The 21,782-nt window shown below is 46.6% G+C and overlaps 1 protein-coding gene across 7 annotated transcripts in view; it reads left to right on the plus strand.

Moving 5' to 3' along the window:
* GAS7 (growth arrest specific 7) overlaps positions 1–21,782 on the plus strand; it is a 208,885-nt gene that overhangs the window by 122,539 nt on the left and 64,564 nt on the right. For 5 of the 7 annotated variants that reach the window (XM_037155061.2, XM_037155064.2, XM_053672673.1 and 2 more), the window contains exon 2: positions 7,327–7,447. The exons of 1 other annotated variant lie outside the window; for it this stretch is intronic. In XM_037155061.2, the coding sequence (XP_037010956.1) occupies positions 7,327–7,447 (121 nt within the window). Of the gene's footprint in view, positions 1–2,732; positions 2,781–7,326; positions 7,448–21,782 lie in introns of those variants that run through there. One more of the 7 variants, XM_037155063.2, reaches the window with a different exon arrangement.

Consider the following 21,782-nt stretch of genomic DNA (forward strand, 5'->3'; position numbering starts at 1 on the left):
TAGCCCTGGTCATTTTTACCTTGGATAGTTCCTTCATCTTTGTCTTAATCTTTAAGGTAGTTGGAGCACATCTTTTAAGCACTTTTACTAAGGAGGTCACAGCATGGTACCTTTCTTGATGCCCTGTCCATAAAGGAAGGTGTTCCAGTCACATTACCTGTGAAAGACAGTGTGGCCGAACTGGAGGGCCTCACCTTTTTCACGTAATCACCCAGAGGCATCTTTTGCAGTGAGGTTGCCGAGAAGTCTGCGAGTGGCTTTATTTTTGCTCCTTGATCTGAGACACCCTCCTCCCATTGAAACGACAATAGGACTTCATCTTCATCTTTGATGTGTAACTATTGTGTGGCCAAAAAGTTCGTTTGGTTGGCTGGTTGGTTGTTTTCGTAAGATGTCTCTGATAGCACTTAGTTGCCTTTATTCAAAACAATTTTGTTAGATTGTATTGCCACAGCTGTCATATTGGCGTGCATTAAAAAATCATCAAAATTGGTGAATTATTGTGTAGCCATTTTAATATCAAAGATGGAAGAAAATATGCAACTTTTTTGGCATATTATGCTTTTATTATTTCAAGAAAGGTAAAAAGGCAACTAAAATGAGAAAGATTTGTGCAGTGTGTGGAAAAGGTGCTATGGCTGATTGAATGTGGTTTGCGAAGTTTCATGCTGGAGATTTCTCTCTGGATGACACTCTGTGGTCAGATAGAGCAGTTGAAGTTGGTAGCAATCAAATTGAGACATTAACAGAGAAAAATCAAAGTTATACCACATGGGAGATAGCCAACGTATTCAAAATACCCAAATAAATAAAGTTATTGGTGAAAATGAAAAAGATGTCTTTTATTTTATGGAAAAAACTAAATGGGCTTTTGGCTGACCCAGCAGCTTGCTAGGGTGTGTGGGCGCGCTGGGTTCCGCCTGCCTGGAGCAGGGCCGGACCTTCCCCACTGCACGGGTTTGTCTTCTTTTGGTCCCAGAAGGTCTCCACTCCCCCTCTACAACCTTTGCTTATAGTGTGTCTTTTCTGTTATACTTTTGTTCTCGTCTCTTCTGTAGGAACACCTCACACCCATATCTTGGCTTTCTCTTCTTTCTCTCTCTTTTCATTTTTTTCCATTTCCTTTGCATTCTGAGAAAAAATTCTTGGATTTATTTTGTACATAACTAATTTTTCTTTGCAATACTAATTCTATATGCTATTGCAACCAATATGGATGTTCTGTTCCTACCTTTTAGATTTTCCTACAATTTGATAATTTCCCATTCCTTTGTAATATCATTTTGTATTATTTTTCAAACCAATTTGTCACTTTTGAATTAGTTTATTTTCTCCTTATGATTTTTTACCTTTCTGCCCCCTTTTGAAGTTGCTAAATGGTTTCCTGGAATTTTCCTCCTGTGTATTATCTGAGATCAGGATTAGAGGTTGGCACTTTTCCTGAGGCTTCTGGGTACTGTTCCTCAATTTGTTTGCTGCCATTAAAGTTATCTTGTCTCCCCTACCTCCTGTATTCAGTGTCTAGCTGTCCATTCAGTCAGACCCACTAAAAGCTGGGATTTCTTCACAGGTGGGACACACACATGGCTTGGACTGCCATTCTCTGTTTACTTATTTGGTGAACTAGCTTCTTCAAATCTGTTTAAAGGCCAGCTTCTACTAGAATCTCTCCTTCCTCCCTCCCTCCCTCCCTCCCTCCCTCCTTCCTTCCCTCCCACATTCTGGGCATTATGTTGGGACTAAACTAGGAGCAAGGATGTGGCCCTGCCTTCTTCAGTCTTACAGTCTGTCTCTGTTGTGGGGCTACTTCTCCTTCCTTCGGCCAGGTCTCCAAATTCCGTACCCTTAGAAGAACGTGAAGGCACTGCCAGGGTTCATCCTGTCCCTTCTACCTGTGAAACTACGTGTGGAGATGTATTTCCCAGAATGCACCATGTCCCCTGCTTCCTCTCCAGCTATTTTCTATGAGTTGCTCTCTCTGAATGAATAGAAAGGCTTCCATAGCCAGAGAGAACCATACTTTTACCTGTGAGGCAGGGGAGAAGTACTCAATATTCTTGTAGACAAAGACCCTCAGGCTGGCAGCAGCCCGGGGGGAGGGGTCCCTGCTTCACGCTTTGTGTCTTAGCTTGTAGCCAGAGGCAATGATCTTTCTGTGGGTAGCTGTCCCAGCTTTGTGCAGGAGTCTCTCCACCAGAAAGCTATAGAGTGGACATGATTCCAGTCTCTGGCCCAGCTGGGCCTTGGTCTTCTTGGTGTCTCCCCTGCAGCCCCGTCCTTATAATTGGTTGATTCTCTGTGAGTGACAGTGGAGGCCACTCCTGGCCACTGGGTCCAGGATTCCTCATGGCTCCCAGGGACTGGTTCCAGGGATGAGGCCTTCCAGGCCCACGCAGCCACACCTTTGCCTGGTTCCTGCTGTCCAGCTGGCTATGTGGCTATGTGGAAGGGGGAACTTGCTGGAGAGTTCTGTACGGAGGAGCTTTCAAGCAGTGCCAATCACGGCACTGGGCTCATTAGCAGTCATTGCCATGGCAACGGGGCTGCCAGAAAGTGGCTTGTTAGGCAGACAACTTCAGACCTGTTATATATAGATCTGGGAGTGGGGGTGTGGGGCCGGATGAATATGCCTTTCTTTAGAGCTTCTATTGCTTCTGGGTTTGGGGTGTGAGAAGACGCTGTACAGGGGGCTTTAAAACTGTCTGATCTGGCTGCTAAATCAAGTGTCTGACAACCACCCGTTAACATCGGCAAGTAACGTTTGCTCACACCTGTAGAAGGTAAGAATCAGGTGCTCCCAGAAACCTCCTGAGAGCGGAAGAGCCCTGGGTTGAACTTGAAGAGTGGGGGAGACTGGGGAGCTGGGTGTGGGGTCGGCACAAACTGGAGCCTGCACAGACAAGGCTGAGTCTCTCTGAAGATCATCCGTCTGAAGGCTTTGTGCTAGGGGACAGGATTCTTTTCATTAATAAGTAGCTGTGTAGCTAAACAACTATCTTCTTATAAATTGTGCCTATTAAAATTTTATGTTCCTGGTTTTAATATCAGAAGCAGTGTTATCTCTTAGTTGCTCCCTCTGAAGTTCAAACTGGTCTCTTCTGAGTGCAGTGAGCATAAGACTCACCTAGGGCACATGTTAAAAGGGCTTTCTAGGCTCCAGGTTGTTTGCGTGGTTGGATCAGGGCTCTGGAATCTACACTTTAACCCACATACCTGGTGACTGACAGGGTAGCTGGAGAATCACACTTTGAAAAACACTGTCGTGGGGGGATTTCTGTTAATATCGGAGTGACTTCCCTTTGCTGGCCTGCTCGTTTTTCCCCCCAGGGAAATGGGTGGCCATTATTAAAAGGACAGTTTCTCCTGTTGTGTTGTTTTAACTAAGGAAACAAGGAAGTCGGCCCACCGTGAGGGAACGTGACTGCTTGGCTGTGGGTGGTGATATTTTTGCCCGTCTCCTGGGAAGGCATGTGCACTCTTGGAGATGGCGACTGGCAGGAAGATCAGGCCTGAGTTGTCACCCTGCTTGGGTGAGAGTGAGGATGTCAGCTGGTCCAGGTGAAGAAATGGAGTTGATTACGGAGAGCTCAGGGAAGAGGGACTGAGGGTAGCCTGGATTTAGGTAACTGAATGGAGGTATCTAGAACAAAGCTAACATATTCAAATTTGGTTTTTATTTAATTAGCTGTGCACCATGGGGCAAGTTAATACATTCTCTGAGTTCCAGATCCCTCATCTGAAAATGGGGGGGAAATGGCATTTATGTGTCAGACTCACTGTAAAGATTAGAGACGAGTGTGTAAAGCACCTGACCCAGACCCTGTCCACTTACCGACACTTGGTGAGTGGCCAGTCATCATCGATGGGCAGAAATGGGATCTACGTGCAGCCATTTCTTGAGTACTTATTAGACTAGGGCCCTGGAGTGGTCTAGAAACCTCTTGAAGAGACAGGGTGAGTGTATGCACACACATGCATCCATTTAGGGGGTGGAAGATCCCATTTAACTCGGAATCTCTGAGGATGGGTTGTTTACTGAAGAAGGAGGCCCAGGGACGATGACCCTGAGCCTTGCACCCTGGGGGTAGCCCTTTGGGGGAGAGGCAGCGTTGTAGAACTCCCAGCAAGCTGTCAGTGGATGCAGTGAAGGATTCCTGAGACGAGAGACAGCTTCCTCTCTACCTCTGACCTTGTTCCTTATACAGAGGGCCTGTGTCGCCCCTGCTTTTCAGTCCTGTTCCTATGGGGAAAAGCTGACAAAATGGAAGGGAGAAGCCACAGGACTAAGGAAAGGAAGGGAGGCTTTAACTTGGAAGCAGGCTAATTAGAAAAATGAGTTTGGCAGAGACCTTCATTATCGAGTACTTGCTCATGCTGTATCCTCTCAACCGCTGTGAGCAGCTAGCTCTCCCCTGAGCCTGCACCCCCAAGCCCTGAGGCCGGGGCAGTAATGCTGGTGTCTTCTAAATGAGAACCCGCAGGTTGGGAGACCCATTTCTGCCTTGTCTACGTCTTTCTAATTTTTTTTATTGTGGTAAAATACACCTAACGTAAGATTTATCACCAGTGACTTTGACACATTCACAGTTTTGTGCAACCGCCACCAATATCTAGTTCTAAAACATTTTCACCCCAAAAAGGAAACCCTGTATCCATCCCTCTCCCCCACAGCCCCTGGTAACCACTAACCTGCTTTCCATGTCTATGGGTTTTCCTATTCTGGACATTTTATATAAATGGAATCATCCAATATTTGCCCTTTTGTGTCTAGCTTATTTCACATGGCATGATTTCAGGGAACCTCCATGTTGTAGCATGTACCAGTACTTCATCCCTTTTGACGGCTGAATGTTTTTTGTGTGTGTTTACCCACTCATTGGCTATTGTGGATAATGCTAGAACATGGGTGCACAAGCGTGGGAGCACTATTTTCGCTTCTCTTGGCTCTGTACCCAGTTGTCTCCACATCTTTTGACTCCTGACTTGTTTCAGTCCAGCCAACAGGAATAACTTCTTCCTGGGGGAGGGGATAGGCAAGGAGACCGGCTGCCTTGGGGGATGGAGGCAAAGCACAGTCAGATGGGAGGCATACTGGGGGCAAATGGCCATACAGGAGGGGGATGTAGACACCACCTTTGCCACGTTGTCCAAATTAGGAAATTGTCCTGGATGCCCTCCTCCCCTCTTTCAGTACCCCTTGGCCCTTCCTGGCTTTATATCAAAGGGGCCTGCAGGCATATTCTACAGTGTTCACACTGGTGGGCTCTGCATTTCCCATGTGGGGAGACCTCAAAGAGGTAGCAGGAATGGTACCTCTTCAGTCATCCGTGTCCCCAAATGTAAACCAGAGCCTCTCCTGGCCCTATGGGGTTATTTAGATAAATCAACATCAACCAGAGCCATTCTAAATAGAAAAGCACCATGCGATTGTGGAGATGGGATAGGTGTCGTTGTTACTTCCCAGGTGGGCACAGAGGGTCAGCAGGATCAGTCCACCTGCTCAACCAGTGCAGCTCAGGAGAGTTCTCCTCACCACCAGCCTTTTCACCAGAGCATAGTAGTCAGCGTCTTAACGTGTTAACCACCCCAGCTGGCCCATGTTCGCCTTTTCAGTCAGGTCATCTTGGAAACAGAAACCTGGGAGGAGTGACCCTTCATGGTGACATTTTAGACGCAGTGATGGTGAGGTTGGGGTGAACTTCATGCCACAGCAGGCAGAGGCTGCTTGACGCCTGGTCTCATCTGGCATCTAGACAGCCCCACTCCCACCAGAAACCCCCATGCGTGGAGCATCGTTGGGGACAGGCACTCCCCTAGAGCCCACTTTTTCATTGCTAATCATAGTGTCTTCCAGAGTTGGGCCAGTATCTTCCTCGTTTTGTACATGCAGAAGTAGATGCAGCCAGTGGTGGCATCTCCCTGGGTCACAGGCTACTCGGGCTAAGGCAGGATGGAGCCCCAGGCTAGAGGGGTGCACTGTGCTCCTGGGCCCCCTTCACCTCTGCAGCCTCTTCTGGCCTTATTAGTCTCTGACCCTTGCTTAATACCCTTTCACAATTTCCCATTCTCTCCCAGGTAATTTGGACAAGCCCCAGTCCAGTCTTCCCATTCCATATGCTATGACTCAAGCAGAAGCAACCTGACTCTAAAATACTTATTTCTTCAGTCAAGCCCCAATATGCCTATTTCTACATTGCTCCCATCCCTACACAGCCAAAATGTGTATCTCCTGTATGTGGACTATTTCACACACACTCATACACACTCACACACTGTACTCATCATCAGGCCATTCGTCTCGCATATATTTTGACCATCTTCCAATCTGGGAGAGGCCCAGGTGAGCACACTCAGGTGTGTGCTTGGGCTCCATGGACACACTGTGCTGGTGAGAAGACCACCTGCCCTGGCTGCTCTTCATTCCCTAGCACTGGGCAGTACAGAAGCCAGTCTCTGCTGCTGAATCCAAGAGGCACTGCAGGTTAACAGGCATGGGAGATGGAAGTGTTCAGGGCATCAGGAAAGGTTTTTTTATTAAATTGTGAAACTTTATAATGAAATACACACAGAGGCCCTGGGGAAGCCGTGTTTCCTCGAAGTCCCTGGAGTGGCGAGGACTGAGCCAATCCCACCGAGGGCAGGCAGGGCTCCACAGGACACAGGAGCACAAGGCTTTGCAGTGTGCAGAAAGCTGAGCTGTCTGGGAGCCGTGGCTCTGCGGCTCACTTTCAAGCTGTTATCTTAGCCGGGGGCATCAGCGCCTCCCCCTGCAGGAGGGGCAGCAGCCCTGGGAGTGGTTTCCTGGGGGGAACAGAGGCCAAAGTCCAGCTCTGTTAACTGACTGGCAATCTAGGAGAACCCATCCTTTAGGGCACAGGTGGCAAACACAAGGTCCCCAGGCTGAATCCAGCCCTCCACCTTGTTTTATCTGGCCCTCTTCCTTGTTTCTAAGTGGCAGCAGCACCAAGGTCCTTGCCCCTAGTTGAGTAATTACATTTATACAGCTCTAAAATTGCATTCGACCCTTTGAAAGGCAACTGTGAGGCTGATGTGGCCCCTGGTGAAAATGACTTTGACACCCCTACTCTAGGGGATCCTGTCTCTTCTGCAGGGACTCTGAGGAAGCAAGTGTTTCTCACACCTTATGCCCTGACAACTGCCAAAGTCACTCAAGTGTGGCCTATGACCTCCCTTAGGGAGGCCTGTGGGCTACACACCCCACAACATCGAGCTATTCCAGGGGGACTTCATCTGCCTCTGACTTCCTGGTTGAAATGAGTTGAAAAAAGGCCAAACATGTGTGACCTTTTCTTTCCTCCTCAACAGAAGCCTGGAATGGTCCCCCCTCCGCCCGGAGAGGAAAGCCAGACCGTCATCCTTCCGCCGGGCTGGCAAAGCTACTTGTCTCCTCAGGGCCGGCGTTACTATGTCAACACAACCACCAATGGTGAGTCCCGCTCTGAGAAGCATACTGCACCACCCCCGGGCTTCTGTCTCTCTGAAGGGGCAGGTTTTCTCCTCCATCCTCTACCTCTTAGCTTTTAAAGACTTTTTCTTCAGAAATCTACTCCAAATGCTGCTTTTCCCACAGTGCTAGGTGGTAGGGATCTGAGCCTTGACTAGGAAACCTGCCCTTCAAGGTTGGCAACATCCTCAGACCTGTACAGCTACTCAGGTGTGGTTGTTGAACTCAACTTCATGTTGTGGAAGGATTTTCTGGATTGTTTTCTGGATTGGGATCGTGAAAGGTTCTGTGGTCAGCAGCTAGTTTAAGTCAAGTTGAACAGGTTTAGCTACTGTGTGCTGTCTTGGGATTTTAAATGTACTAAATGACAGGGAAGCCCTGACAGGTGTGGCTCAGCTGGCTGGGCATCGTCCCACAAAGCATCGCTGGTTTGATTCCCTGTCAGAGCACATGCATGGGTTGCAGGTTTGGTCTCCAGTTGGAGCACGTATGAGAGGCAGCTGATTGATGTTTCTCTCACACATCGATGTTCCTTTCCCTCTCTTTCTCTCTCCCTTCCCCTCTCTCTAAAAAATAAATAAAATCTTCCAATGATACAGAAGTTCCTAAACAGGCATTGCAAGTGTGAAGTCTTCCCAACTTTACAGCATCTTTCTCTTGCCTGAATTTTTTCACTGGCTGGTGTTTCTTGGAATGTTCTTTGGGAAATGCTGGGGCTACTTATGGATTTGGTGTTTTAATGGAAAACACAGGTTCCATGTGGATTTCTGAACTGGGTTCAGACTGTACCTCTGTGCCCCCAGTTATCACAGAGTTCCTGGGCCTTCACCACAACGACCCCGGGATCCCGGGTGCTGGCTACAGGGTGAAGGAGGTGTAGCAGGTCACTACAGCACAGTGGGCAGAGGAGTGTCCCAGACCCGTGCCGGGTAGGGCAGAACAAAACCAGCTAATGGCTTGGCTCTTGACCTCCATGACTCCCTGAGGAAACTGTCACGACCGATCAAAGGTTAGAAACATGAAAGTTAGACGTAGAAGAAATCAGAGATGTGTGTGCCAAGACGGAACCTGAAATCTACCTGTTGGCTCAGTCTTGGCTTCTCACCTTCCTTGTCTTATGGACACCTTGCCCCGGCCAGCTGCACCATTAATGTGATAGATGATTACAAACCTGCCCTTGGTGACCTGGTGACAGAGCCAGCTGCTACGAGAGGGAGCAACAGAGACAGCAGCTGGCAGCTGCCACTCGGGTGGCAAGTTTGTTCATATCCCCTGGCAACCTGGCCTTCCGTGAGCTTGAGAGGGGTGTTCATAGTAACCAGGGTTTCTAGGAAAAGGGAAGTAGAACTATTTCTGACCATTCTAATCTTGAGCTTCCTCAAAACAAATATATGAGCAGCTTTGCACTGTTATCAGACTTTGAAGTTTCAGAAGAAAGTGTTTATGTGCAGTTCCCCAAAAAGCAGAAATTGGACCACATGATCCTGAGATCATCAAGAATTTAGATCCCTGCTATGGGTAAAAGTGGCTTTCTAAAATCACCGTGTGTGTGTGTGTGTGTGTGTGTGTGTGTGTGTGTTAAATTAGAGAACAACATATTCTCAGTAAAAAATTCAGTGACTACAGAAGTATTTAAAAGTAAAATCCCTGGTCCAATACCCTAGAACTACTTACCAGACATATTCTCCCAGATATTCTTATTTTCTCATCTTTTAAACACATGTACAGTTATTCTTTCTAATAAACTGGGAAATGCTCTCCATGTTGTTTTATGAATTGCTTTGACAATGTACTCCGGACATCTCTGTGTACTTATACATTCCAGCCTAACTCATTTTTAAAGACAGCTGTGTACTAGTCCATTGCTAGTGTATGATGCCATTAGTTTACCCAGCTCCTCTTTATGAAAGTCCCCTTCATTTAAGTCCCATGTTGCATTAACTGACAGCAGGTGGCAGCTTTTCTCTGAGGCCCAAGTTTTCGCATGTGCCGCTGGGTCAGGGCGTTTTATGGACCCTGCCATACAGCAATGTCAAGAGACATATCCAGGCTGGAGCTCAGCAGATTCTTTTGTTAAAGGAGCGGGGGGCCCTTGAGACTCAGCTCTGCCACTGCCATGTGAAAGCAGCCACGGACAAGACATAAACCAATGGGCACAGCTCTGTTTCAATAAAGCTTTTTTTATGGGTACTGACATGTGAATTTCAGATGACTTTTGCATGTCATGAAATGGTCTTTTTCAGCCATTTAAAAATGTGAAAGATGGTGTTAGTTTAGGAGTTCACAGGCTGTGTGATAGACAGTGGAGGGCGAGGCTGGGGTTGGGGTTGGTCCACAGGCCGTGTTGCTGGCCAGCCTCTGCTCTAGTCTCTCTGTCCTCTGCAGCAGGACTGGCCTACTTCCCCTTTCCCACCTTCTCTGATGTGCTCACAGTGACCCTGGCTCCTTGGTCTTGCATCCTAGACCCATGCCAGTTTTATTCATTCACTGTTTAATTCATTCTTTGTTTGATTGAATTCTTCATTCAACAGACACTTAGTGAGCCTCAAACATGTTCCAGGCAGAGTGTTGAATGCTGGGGATATAATAATAAAGCAGAATCAGTCCCTGCCCTCAAAGGGCTTCTTCTTATAGAGGAAATAGAATTTAAATGAATACATATTTTATTACAATTCTGAGCGGGGCTGTGAAGGAAAAGCCCAGGGTGTTTTGAAAGCAAGTTCAGTTGAGGCCCTGGGAGCTCAGGGGAGGCATCCTAGAGGAGGAGCTGCCTTCAGCTTAGGTCGGCAGGAAGGGGTTGCCAGTGGGAATTGCCTTCCTCCTAGCAAAGAGTTAGTCATGTTTGGAGCAGTTGTATAGACCTTGAACATCATGTTGAGGATTTTGCCCCTTCATCTAAGGGAATGGGAAGCCTGGCTGTCTCTCTGGGTCTTCTCTGGAATCCTTACTTAGACTGGTTTTGCTTGGTTGCTGGACTGATTTTTAAGGTTTTGAACCTTACTGCCTTTTGTCAGGAAAGTACCTCTTAGAACAGCCACTTGTTCTTAACACACCCACCTTTATCTGACCTCCTGATGTTTGACTTTGTGTCTCCTCACAACTGAGTCTACCGTGTCTACTCTTCTGCTCCAGCTCTTGGATCTCTCCTGCCAGTGAGTCAGGCCAGAGCCGTGTACCACTGCCCAGGAAGCAGAGGCCACCAGTGTCCTGCTAAAGCCACCACGGACCACTCCTCTCTTCTTCTTGTCTGTCCACCTTCCCCCCCAAATACTTCATCTCCCTTAATCCCTAATCACTTCATTCGTAGAGGGTGCCTGGACACAACAGGTATTCTGTCCTCGTTTTTATAACACCTACAAATACAACTGGTTTAAAGCACAACTTACCTTTCTGTTACCATGTTCAGGCTAATCTGCTTATGTTCAAATCCACTTAGGACTTTATGCAGGGGAATTGTCACAGTGCTCAGCTAGGCTGTGAGGACATAGATTCCTCAGAGAGGCCAGCTCTGCCTCCAAAGACCACAATTCTAATGGGGTCAGAGAAACAGAGAAACCAATAAGCATTGAAGGTATTTGCATAGAAATTTAGGGCTTCAGGGGAGAGTGTCGTCAACTTTATCCAGGTATCAAACAAGTCTTCAAAGAGGGGGAGCTTGACTCAGGGGTTCCCTGCTGAGGTCATTGCATGAGCCAAGACAGGGTAATAAGGCAAGGTTGACATATTTGGTAAGGAACCAAGAAGTGAGAGAGAGGGTCAAGGGCCCGACCCATGAAAGACCCCCCGATGCACCTTGAGGAGTTGGGACTTTGCCCTGTGGGCAGTAGAAAGCCATGGCGGCATCCAGAGTGTGGGATGACACCTCAGAACAGTGTGGCAAGGTCGCTTGCACAGCATAGTGAAGGGTTTCAAAAGAGCAATCTTGGAGCCTGGCAGGCAACATAAGAGCAGTCATGAGGTCAACTCCACGTCTACAGCTGCAGCTTCAGAGCAGGAGGTACACTCTGTCAGACAGGATGTTTCAAGTCAGAGAAAGAAGAGCTCTCCAGTTCTTCTGCCTTTTCTGCCTTGTGTGCTGCAGCCATGCAATGAAAACGGGGGACTCAGGGAGGAACAGGTTTGGAAGAAAGAAGATGAATCTACGTAGAGTGTATGGATCCTTGGGGGACATTCCAGGAGAGATGGCTAGCATATGTTTGGAGGGATGGTGCTATGACTCAGGGAACATCTGGGCTGGAGGTGGGAGTCTGGGGCATTCTGTGGATGCACAGCTTGACAAGCAGAGAGTAGAGTGGATTTCATCCCTATCTGCCTGCTTGGCCTGACACTGTTGTGTGGTGGCCAACCTGCACAACTACAGGGGGCGACCCAGTGTTTGCATGTCATCATCAGAGAAGTGAAGTCACACAAATGCTGGAGATTATGCAGGACACGCCTCCAGGAGAGCCCTGCCCCACAACTTTTAAGGGAGGGGCAAAGGGGACCGAGAGGATCATCAGAGATACGTGGAATCCAGGAGAAGGCAATGTCAGGACAGACAAGGGAGAAAAGGTTGTCAGCAAGAGACAGTGTGAGAGAGACTGAAGTATAGATCAGATTTATGGTGGGGTGATAGTTTAAATCATTGAGGAAAGCAAGGGTTATTTAATAGTGATAACTAAGAGGGAGTTTCAGTGGGTAAGTTGTATAATAATGTTCTTGTTTTCAGTAACACCATCAAAGCATGCTTTTTATGAGACTTTGGGAAGTCCCCATCTGCCCTTATCTCTCCATGTCTGTGGTTCTCCAGAGCGTTTCACCATGCAGGGTGGCCCTGAGCTCAGGCTCCAGAGACCCTAGGTAGGGCTTCTGCTATCGGGAAATTGCTTGTCCTGTACTATTTGAGAAAATGCTTTATTCTCACTAAAGTTGACTCTATTGCCAAAAATTGGGATTGTGTTTAGTTTCTGGATAGTGAGCTGTTATCAATAACCTGCCCTGTCCAGGGACCTGAAGTGCTGGTGTTAAGGGGGGGATCTCTCACTTGTACAATGGACAGTGACGTTTCAAGACATACAGCACACTGTTATTTGTTCCATTTATAATTGGAAGGCCAGATGTGCCCATTTAATCACTTAACAGTGATATAGTTGTAGGTATTCAGGTCTTCTTTTTTGAGAGATGCTTAGATATTGTTTACGACATATTTTACCATTTGGACATTGGAGGGGTATTACAAGCCAGGAATAAAGGCCAAGATTAGTTTTGTTTAATATATGAATTGCTATTTTACCTCTTATGTATTAGTCTTTGTACACTTTAAATCCAGTAGTTATGTTGATTTCATCTAAGGTTTTCATTGCTGAAGAACGGAGATTACTTGAGTGGCATGCCACAGCTCTATTTTTCTAGAAAGCGGCGCCGGAGGTGAAGATTAAGTGTTAACATCTTACTTAGCAGGTCTGAGCCGAGCAGTGAGAGTGGGTGAGGGATGGAAGGGAGACAGACAAAGATATGCCAGGGGCTGGCTGGTGTTGAGAGTGAACTGCAGAGACCCAGGGGTCACTCAGCAAGTGTGTTCCTGTCTCTGAAAGGCTTTCAAAGAGTCATCTGTCTGTGAGAGAGCAGAGTTGTGGAATCTGCTCACCTCCCTCTCATCTCCTATTTCCCATTGGCTAAACTTCCCCACACTTTTGGATTCTATCATCTGACCCCAGCAACCTCTCAGAAAGCTTGACTCTACCCCCACATAGTGACGCTTCGTTGAGGCCATGATGAAGGTCAGTGGAGCACAAGTGAGGTACCAACCAAAATGATGGAAATGGGAGGTAGCACCCAGTGTGTCCACGTCCTGATGCAGAGACTCCCATAGACCTGCCTGCTGTGGTCTACCTCTCTCTCCATTGTCACACCTTGATGACTTGATTATTCATAGGGTTTCAGCATCCAGTGACTTTTACTCATCCTTGGGGGATCCTTCCAAATCATCTAACAGCCCATGGGCCAAGCTCAGCTTGTGGCCTACTTTTGTAAATAAATTTTTATTGGAACCCACCATGCTCTTTTGTTTGCATATAACTTGTTTGCTTTTGACTGATGACAGCAGAGTTCAGCAGAGGACATGCGATTCACAAAGCCAAACGTAATTTATTATCTGGCTCTTGAAAGAAAAAGTTCGATGATCCCTGGCCTAACAAATAGAACCACTCATTTCACATGTGAGGATATGGAGGCCCCCACATGGTAAAGAGACTTACTCCAAGTCGTCTGGCCATTCATATGCCAGGAAACACCTGGGTTCTTGGTCTTCTACACTTGGATTTTTTTGCCTCAGTATCCAGGAGGATGGGCATGGGGGAATGGTGATTTAATTAACAATAAGGATAGCTGAGTTCACAGATTAGTAGAAAAAAACTACCTGAAATAACACTTATTTTTAAGGGGAACTTAACTATGCTATTAGAGTGTCAGCTGAAACCCAAGAGAGCTGGGAATTGTTTTCAAGCTCTTTTGACAAAGATTCCATATGTGTAAATATTTTATTATGATTATAAGTGAAACTTGGAGGATTAACGCAGGATTTGAGCTTTTTGATTTATTTGCCAAATAGTTGGTTGTTTTCTTGAGTGGTTCTTGTTTTAATTTTTCTTTAAATGAGTAGATTCCCATTTAACTTTATTGCACTAAGAACTAATGTGAATTTCTGGGTAAGTTTTCCAGTAGAACACTTTTAAAGGCATTTTTTTTTTAGCTTTGCTTTGTTACAAATAATTGGATATTTTCCTAACTCCTGAGATGGAATAGCTCTGATAATTCTGTTAATAAAAGTTGCCCCGAGAAAATTCTCCACCCAAAAAATATCAATTTATTTTCTTCTGTCCATTCGTGTTGAACAAATGTGAGACTAAAAAGATGCTTTCGCCCTGGCTGGTGTAGCTCAGTGGATTGAGCACGGGCCTGCGAACCAGACAATCGCGGTTCGATTCCCAGTCAGGGCACATGCCAGGGTTGCAGGCAGGTTCCCTGCAGGCCAGTTCCCAGCAGGGGACACACGAAAGGCAACCATACATTGATGTTTCTCTCCCTCTCTCCTTCCCTTCCCCTCTAAAGATAAATAAATAAAATCTTTAAAAAAAAAAAAAAAAGATGCTTTCATTTGGCTGATTGAATTGTGTGTGTGTGTGTGTGTGTGTGTGTGTGTGTGTGTGTGTTCATGAACTTTTCTTATTTTGGCTTTGTTTTTTTTCTTAGTGGAAGGCTGTTAGACCTGAAAGTTTACCATTAATCTGCTTCCTTTTGGGTTTTGTGTTTTCTTCCAGAGAATCCACTTTAATTGGTAATGTTAATACTGAAGTGCACAGCACCACCCCCACCCCCTTTCTCACCAGTGTTTAAGACCAGTATATACCTCTTGGAATTTTGGCTGATGCCAAGTGGGTCAGAGACTCACTCTGCCAGTAAATTGAGGACCCATAACAGTCAAAAGACAGAGACAAAGAGTATTTTATTGTTTGCTGTATTCTAGGAGGTTGAGTTACTTGAAAAAAAGACTGCTTTTGGTAAACTATGTAAGAACTTTCCTCTTGGCTGTTGGGCGGAGTCACTGATAAGCAGCAAATAGTTCAAATAGGGAATTGAAACAAGAAGAATGTGGAATGTGACCAAGCAGTTCCACTCCTAGATACGTACCCACAGGAACAGAAAACGTACATCCACGCAGGAACCTATATATAAATGTTCGCAGCAGCATTTTTCATAGTGGCCAGAAAGAAACAACCGAAATGTTTGTGCACTGGTGACTGAAAAGCAAAATGTCGTGTATCCTACAGTGAGATAACAGCCCTACAGGGGGATGTTATCCAGCCATAGAAAGGAACAAAGCCCTGACACGTGCTACCACATGGATGAACCTTGAAAACATCATACTGAGCAAAAGCAGCCAAGCACAAAAGCCACACTGTGGAGGTGACTTTCCTCACAAGTCCCCCCGTGTGCCACAGATGAGAGTAAACATGACTGAGACATGATGTAATCTGCTTGGGGAGGAGAGGTGGCCAGTTTCCCAGAGGAAAAAGGCCTTGAGCAGTAGCCAGTTTGTCAGGAAAAAAAAGGCGTTGAGCCCCCTCCTCCAGGGGCTTTTATTGGGTTGTAATACACAGGAATACAGGGTGGCAAGGATCAAACAGTAGATAACATTTCAGAGAAATATGAGGGCTTACTATGAGTCAGAGTCTGTCAGGAACAGAGTTTTAGGGTTTCCTGCTCGAACCCTTAACTTATCAATGAAAGCACTCTCAGCAGAGCAGATTTCACAGGTTTATCAGGAAGTCTTTGTGATGCCAGATTTTTCCCCCTGGACATGCTCTAGCAAGGCAAGGAGCTGCACCCTTCCCCATCAGGTATTCAGGCTTAAGGGGATTAGAGCCAGGAAGTGCTTCTCCCAGAGGACATGGGGACTCAGGCTTTGTCAAAGCAGAGGGGGGAGAGGCAAGAGTCCATTGCTCTTTGTCAAAGCCCACCGAGTCCTTCCATGATGGCCTCCCAAGTGATCCTGTCTGGCCTAGGTTGCCCCTCCTCTGAGGGGTCTTACTTGTCAAGGACTTGCAACCATGCTTTGGGGGCAGGGAGGACACTGAGGCAGCATTTGCTACCAGAGACAAGCTTTGTCTCCTGCAGCTCACTTTCCAAAGGTCGTCACTCACCCTTAGCCACAGGGGGTAGAGTTACAATTCCTAGAACCAGGCAGAGTGGTCCAGAACACCACGTATGGTGTGATTCCATTTACGTGAAATGCCTGGGTTAGGCAAATCCTTTCTGTCTGCAGAAAGCAGACGGATGAGTGATTTCAGGGACTGGGGAAGGGGTGAATGGGAGGGACTGCTTATAGTGGGGTTTTCTTTTCGAGGTAATAAAAATGTTCTAAAATTAGGTAGTGGTGATAGTTGCATGAGTCTGTGAAATATACTAAAAATCTCTGTGTTGTGTGGTTTTAAGGAGTGAATTTGTGGTATGTGAATTATATCACAGTGAAATTGTTTACAAAAACAGGCATATTAGGGACTTTGGCAGGTTGGTGACTTTGCCGGTATCATTCAGAAAGAGTTCCTTGGACACCTCGGTTGGGGAATCCTTCTGCCTGGTTCCCACACTTTGGGGGCATCAGAAGCAACTAAAGAGTTTGTTAAAAATACCAACACATGGGCCCCACCACAGACCCACTGAATCAGAGTCTGCTGTCTAAAAAGAGTGAATGTCTGCTCTATTATTTTAAGTGTTTTCTAATAGTCACCACCTATTTATTACCTGGCAAGATGACTTAGTAACAAGATTGTTGAAGGCATAATCAATGGATCATTTATTATGAAGTTGAGTAAATTTAAATCCAGTTTTCTCTTATGGAAATACAATGAGAAAATACAGTTTTCTTTAAACAAGCATTATAGCCCCCAAGCTAAAGGTTATGTAACCATAAACTATTACATTTAAAATAGACTCGTGGAAGAGCTGCATAAAGACAAATAACTCTGTTTTATGGGGACAAGATATAGAATGAGTATAAAACTGCCAAGGGAGGCACTTCGCCTGGCAAGTGTTCATAATCCTAAGTGTTGTCAGGGTATCTGGCGTGTGCATATCATCATCCCTTGGTACCTGCGGGGAATTGGTTTCAGAACCCGTGCGGATACCAAAATCTGCAGATGCTCAAGTTCCTTATATAAAATGGTATAATATTTGCATAAAACCTATACACATCCTCCCATAACGTTAAATCATCTTGTTACTGAGCTCAAGGGGTTCATCACTTGGGGTGTTCTGGTCACAGACTCGACGTGGTTGTTGTTAGGTAGTTTATTTACCTGCAGCAAGTGTAAAGGAGACAGGTTTCGCATTCAAGGCTCTGGCTCCTGGAGGGAGGCTTAGCCACCGCTTGTGTGTACTGTTTGGTTAATTAAATGTTGATTTCTTCTTTGCAGTTGGATTAACTTAATAGTTGGGTTCCGGTCAAGTTCATCGGGTTACAGCTACGCCAGCAGAATAATTGTGCTACATTTTATTACTTAGTAAGAATAGCATTCATTAAAAACTGCTCAGACCTTGAGATCCTTGTCCTATCTAACAATCTCTCTACTAATTATAATATTTCATATGGTGTAAATGCTGTATAAGTAGACAAAAAAAAAGCTTGTTCGTGTTCAGTACAGATGCAATCATGATATTCCTAACTACATAGTACACATCAGCACAACATAACTTTAAAAAAATGTATTTTTTAGCCCATGGCTGATTGAACGTGCAGATGAGGAACCCGCAGATACAGAGAACCGGCCATAGTTTCTAGTCCTCATTCTTATCTGTATAATAGGATGTAGTGGCAGTTCTTATGATTTCAAAGCTTTTGAGTCAGTAGCTCAAAAAAATTTGTTTTGGGTCTCAGCATGTTTGCTATTTGAAAAACTCCTATGGGCTCTGGTTTCAACTTTATTTCTAGCTAAGGCTAAGTGTGAGTATGTGGGGCTTATACTATTTTTATTTTCTTACTCTGCATAGCACTCTGGCGTCTGGACAAAATGAACACTGCCCCTGCCTTCAGGTGCCTCAGAGGCTAGCGAAACAATTCGGGTCTTGCAGGTGGAGAGTTGTCCAGTTTCTTCTTTCATTTTTCTGTTCTTTGGAGATGTTTACTCTGCTCAGCTAAGGAAGCGTGTACCAGTCTGGCCTCCTACCATTTGTCACACTACAAACCCTGTGTCCCACCAGATCCCAGAAGGATCTGATTGCATTGAAGGGCTAATTTGTATCAAGTGGCAGGATCTCTACTAGTTGCTAGTTTGACCAATACTCATTAATTAAAAGCCACACAAACTATACAATCACTGAGAGTTGTATACGTATAAGGAATGACATTTGCTTGTTTTGAAAAGTGCTGGCCTCTGATGACTGAACTAGGGGAATGGCACTATGGTGCCTCTGTGCTGGGGGTGTGAAGGTCACTGTGGTACCTCTGTGCAGGACAGCTGGGGGTGTGAAGGTTGAGGCAGAATCAGGATCTCCAGGTCCAGGTGAACTATCCAGAAAAGATCAAAGTATAGTAGATGTCACATGCTAGGTGGTCTTGAAGCCAGAGTCTGTCCACAGAAACATTTTGTTCTGTGTACTCAGTGCTTGAAAATCTTCTATTAGTTGCCAAAGTTGAAAAATTGGGAAGTTTTCATAAATGCCCTGCTTGTCTTCTCTTGAAAAATCATGAGGTGTGGCCACACGGGACCCTCCTTCCTGTTTAAACACACCTGGGTGGAGCTGAGAAGGTTGCCACTGCCCTCAATTGGCCTTATGTTCACTTGGCTTTATGCATGCCTTTTACATGTCCAGTTCTTGAGGGTATTGACTTTGATCTGTGTTCTAACAGAGACTCATGGACTTGTACCAAGTATTGCAGAGGAGAATTGGCATTAGACACAAAGTCAGAAAGCTATTTTATAAATGCCCTTGAAAGTTGGAGATTATGGAATGGGACCAGGTAAGACAGCGAAGGGTCTAAGGAGAAATGATTGATGCTGGTCAACAGTTACAAAGCGTCAACTTCAAGAGAAGGACCTTCAGACTCATCCCACACTCTGCCCTATCCTTGAAGCTTTGAAATGCTGGAAGCTTGACATCTCTGGGGCTTCTCTGAGGCCTGTGTGTGTGTTGGGGGGCAGGGAACAATGGCAACACATGGCTGCAGTAGGAAGTTAGGTCTACAGGGAAAGACAGTCTAGAACTCCTAGCAAGATAGAAATTATCTCTAGGTTATATTCTGGTCAGTGAGTGGGCAAGGACCACGTAACTTGATTATCAAGCAATGGTATTTGCTAAATGTCCCAGGTCTCATTATCCACTCAGATGGCTTCATGCAGAGGAGGTGTGGGCAAACACAGTGCAAACGGTTCCATGTCTTCAAAGGCTGCTTCCTTTGAAGGGGAGGAGATGGTTGAATGGGACTTTCCTTGTGGGTTGGAGTCAGTTTTCTTTCCTGTCTGAATAGACCTCAGAAGGTCCCTCTGGCTCTAAAATTCTATGGAAGAAGGAGTCATAATATCAACAGGCTCATCTCCCCCCGCTATTTGGGAGTTTGCCTCCATATGTAAAGTTGGCATGACTTCCCGATGATGAGATCTTTATTATTGAAGGAAGATCAAGGAGTGGGGTAACAGCTATTTTGTTATTTCAGTCCGAGTTGAATTCCAGGAGGCGTGGGAGGAAAACGGGGTGAGGTGTTAGTCATGCAAGATGCCTGTGCTCACTACAGGCCACTCCCTGGTCGCCTTGTGCTGGTGTGCGAAGGGCCACAGAGACCCCGTCGTCCTCGGACAGATCCTGAATTGGACCATGCACACAGAGGGCTGCCTGGGCGTTCCTGTTGAATGAAGTTGCTGCCCTCTGGCCAGTCGTGGAAACTGCCTCACCGGGTGCTCAAAGATGCCCTCCCCAAGAAGAAAGAGCTCCCATAATGGGGGGAGAGTAGAAGTCACTGAGAGGTCTGGCACAGGCAGGGACTGGGCAAATACGCTGGAGGGGGCCCTGCCCTCTACCCCAAGCATTAACCCTTTAGTGGCCACTGTGGGGACATAGTGGGGGGTCATGGTGACTGAGGGGTCTTGGGGTACAAGGTCAGAGCAAAGCACTGTTCCAAACTGGTACAGAAAATTTTCATTATTTTCACAAGCAGCCTGACAAGACACAGGTGCTCTGCTTTGTACCATCTGGTCCCTGGCGGCCTTTGGTCCCTGATGGTCAGTTGCCTTGTTGCCCCTCTGAGCCCTGCCACAGACCCAGACCTTCTGCTGCCCAATGCCATGATTCCTCCAGATAAACAAGACATTCTTGCCCCCACATCAACTCCTCGTATTAGCCTAACCTCCATCCCGGCCTTCTAGTCCCCCGCCGGCTGCAGTCTTTTGCATCCTGGTATGGATTGAACTGTGGCCCCCTCCTGCCAAAGATGTTGAAGCCCTAACTTCCTCCCCATGAGTGTGACCTTGGAAATAGGGTCTTTGCAGATGATCATGTTAAGATGAAGTCATACCAGAGCGCGGTGGGCCCTGACAATGTGTGGGGTCCTTATTGAAAGGACAGACTTGGGGCCCAAAGGGAAGACCGTGTGAGACACAGGGAGAACACCGTCTGTGAGCCAAGGAGTAACTAAGGCTACCAGGAATGGGAGAGAGGCCTGGGACCACTTATTCCTCACATCCTTCCCAAGGAACCACCCTGCCAACGGCTTCACTTCAGACTTCCAGCTTCCAGAACTGTGACACAACATAGCTTTGTGATTGAAGCTACCTCATTTGTGTTGTTTGTGGGTGGCCCCAGGTCACCTGCCCACTTCCTATGCCCCAGCATAACAGGCACTGGTGGTCTCTGTGGAGACTGCTAGGTAAGCCAGGCCAGCGGTATTGTGTCCTCCACAGTGCCCTGCAGTGGCACAGTCTGTCCCCTAATGTCCTACCCCTGGTGTTGGGGTCAGGCAGCACTCACAGCAGGTGAGGTGCCCTGCTTTCCTGCTGCATTGTCAGCCTATCAGTGAATGTGGGGGGGGGTGGGCTTTGCCTTCAAGTAGCTGCCTGGTCCCAGACTTCTGGTGGTTCCGAGAGAAAGAAGTATAGAGAAGCTTTAACACAAGTCTCAGAAAAGAGACCCAGAAAGCAGGTGATTTTCAGATACTTCTGCTTCCTCTCTTGGCTGCTCCTGAGTATCCCAGAGATGGCTTGGCTGGAGGTCAGACTCACAGCTCTGCTCTCTAGTCAGCTCCTTGGTGCATCCCCAGCACCCAAGTCTTCACTCCCCATCTCTAAACAAGGGCACAGGCTGGCTTTGAAAACCCTTACGAGCTCTGTAGTTGCCCTGAGGGACAGACCCTAGTGGCCACACAGACTCGGCCCAGCCCTATGCCACCCTACTCTCTGTCCCTAATTCCTGGTGGCTGGGGTGCCCTCTGCTCCCATAATTCACCTCTGCATTGAGGTGTGTGTTGGGGGATGCAGGACTTGTTCACAGTGGTTCTTTCTGAGTGTTGGGATTAGGGAGGACTTTTGTTTTCTCCTTTGCTTTTGTGTATTTTCCAATGATTTCTCCCTAGTTCTGTAACACTTTTATAACTAGGATACAAATAATTTCTCTGCAATAGAGGATGCTCTTTTTTTGCTTTCTCTCCCCCAGCACAGCACCCTGTCCTCCTCTGCCCCTCTAAATAAGTGACCTTGTGTTCTGGGGTTTCTTCCAGGGCCAAGATGCATTAATTCCAGGGCCCAAAAGAGCCCTGGTTGTTTTTTATACACTGTTGACAGGCATCTAAGGG

This window comes from Artibeus jamaicensis, unplaced genomic scaffold (assembly GCF_021234435.1).
Source record: "Artibeus jamaicensis isolate MK-2021 breed Jamaican fruit bat unplaced genomic scaffold, CSHL_Jam_final contig_781, whole genome shotgun sequence".
Classification (NCBI taxonomy): domain Eukaryota; kingdom Metazoa; phylum Chordata; class Mammalia; order Chiroptera; family Phyllostomidae; genus Artibeus; species Artibeus jamaicensis.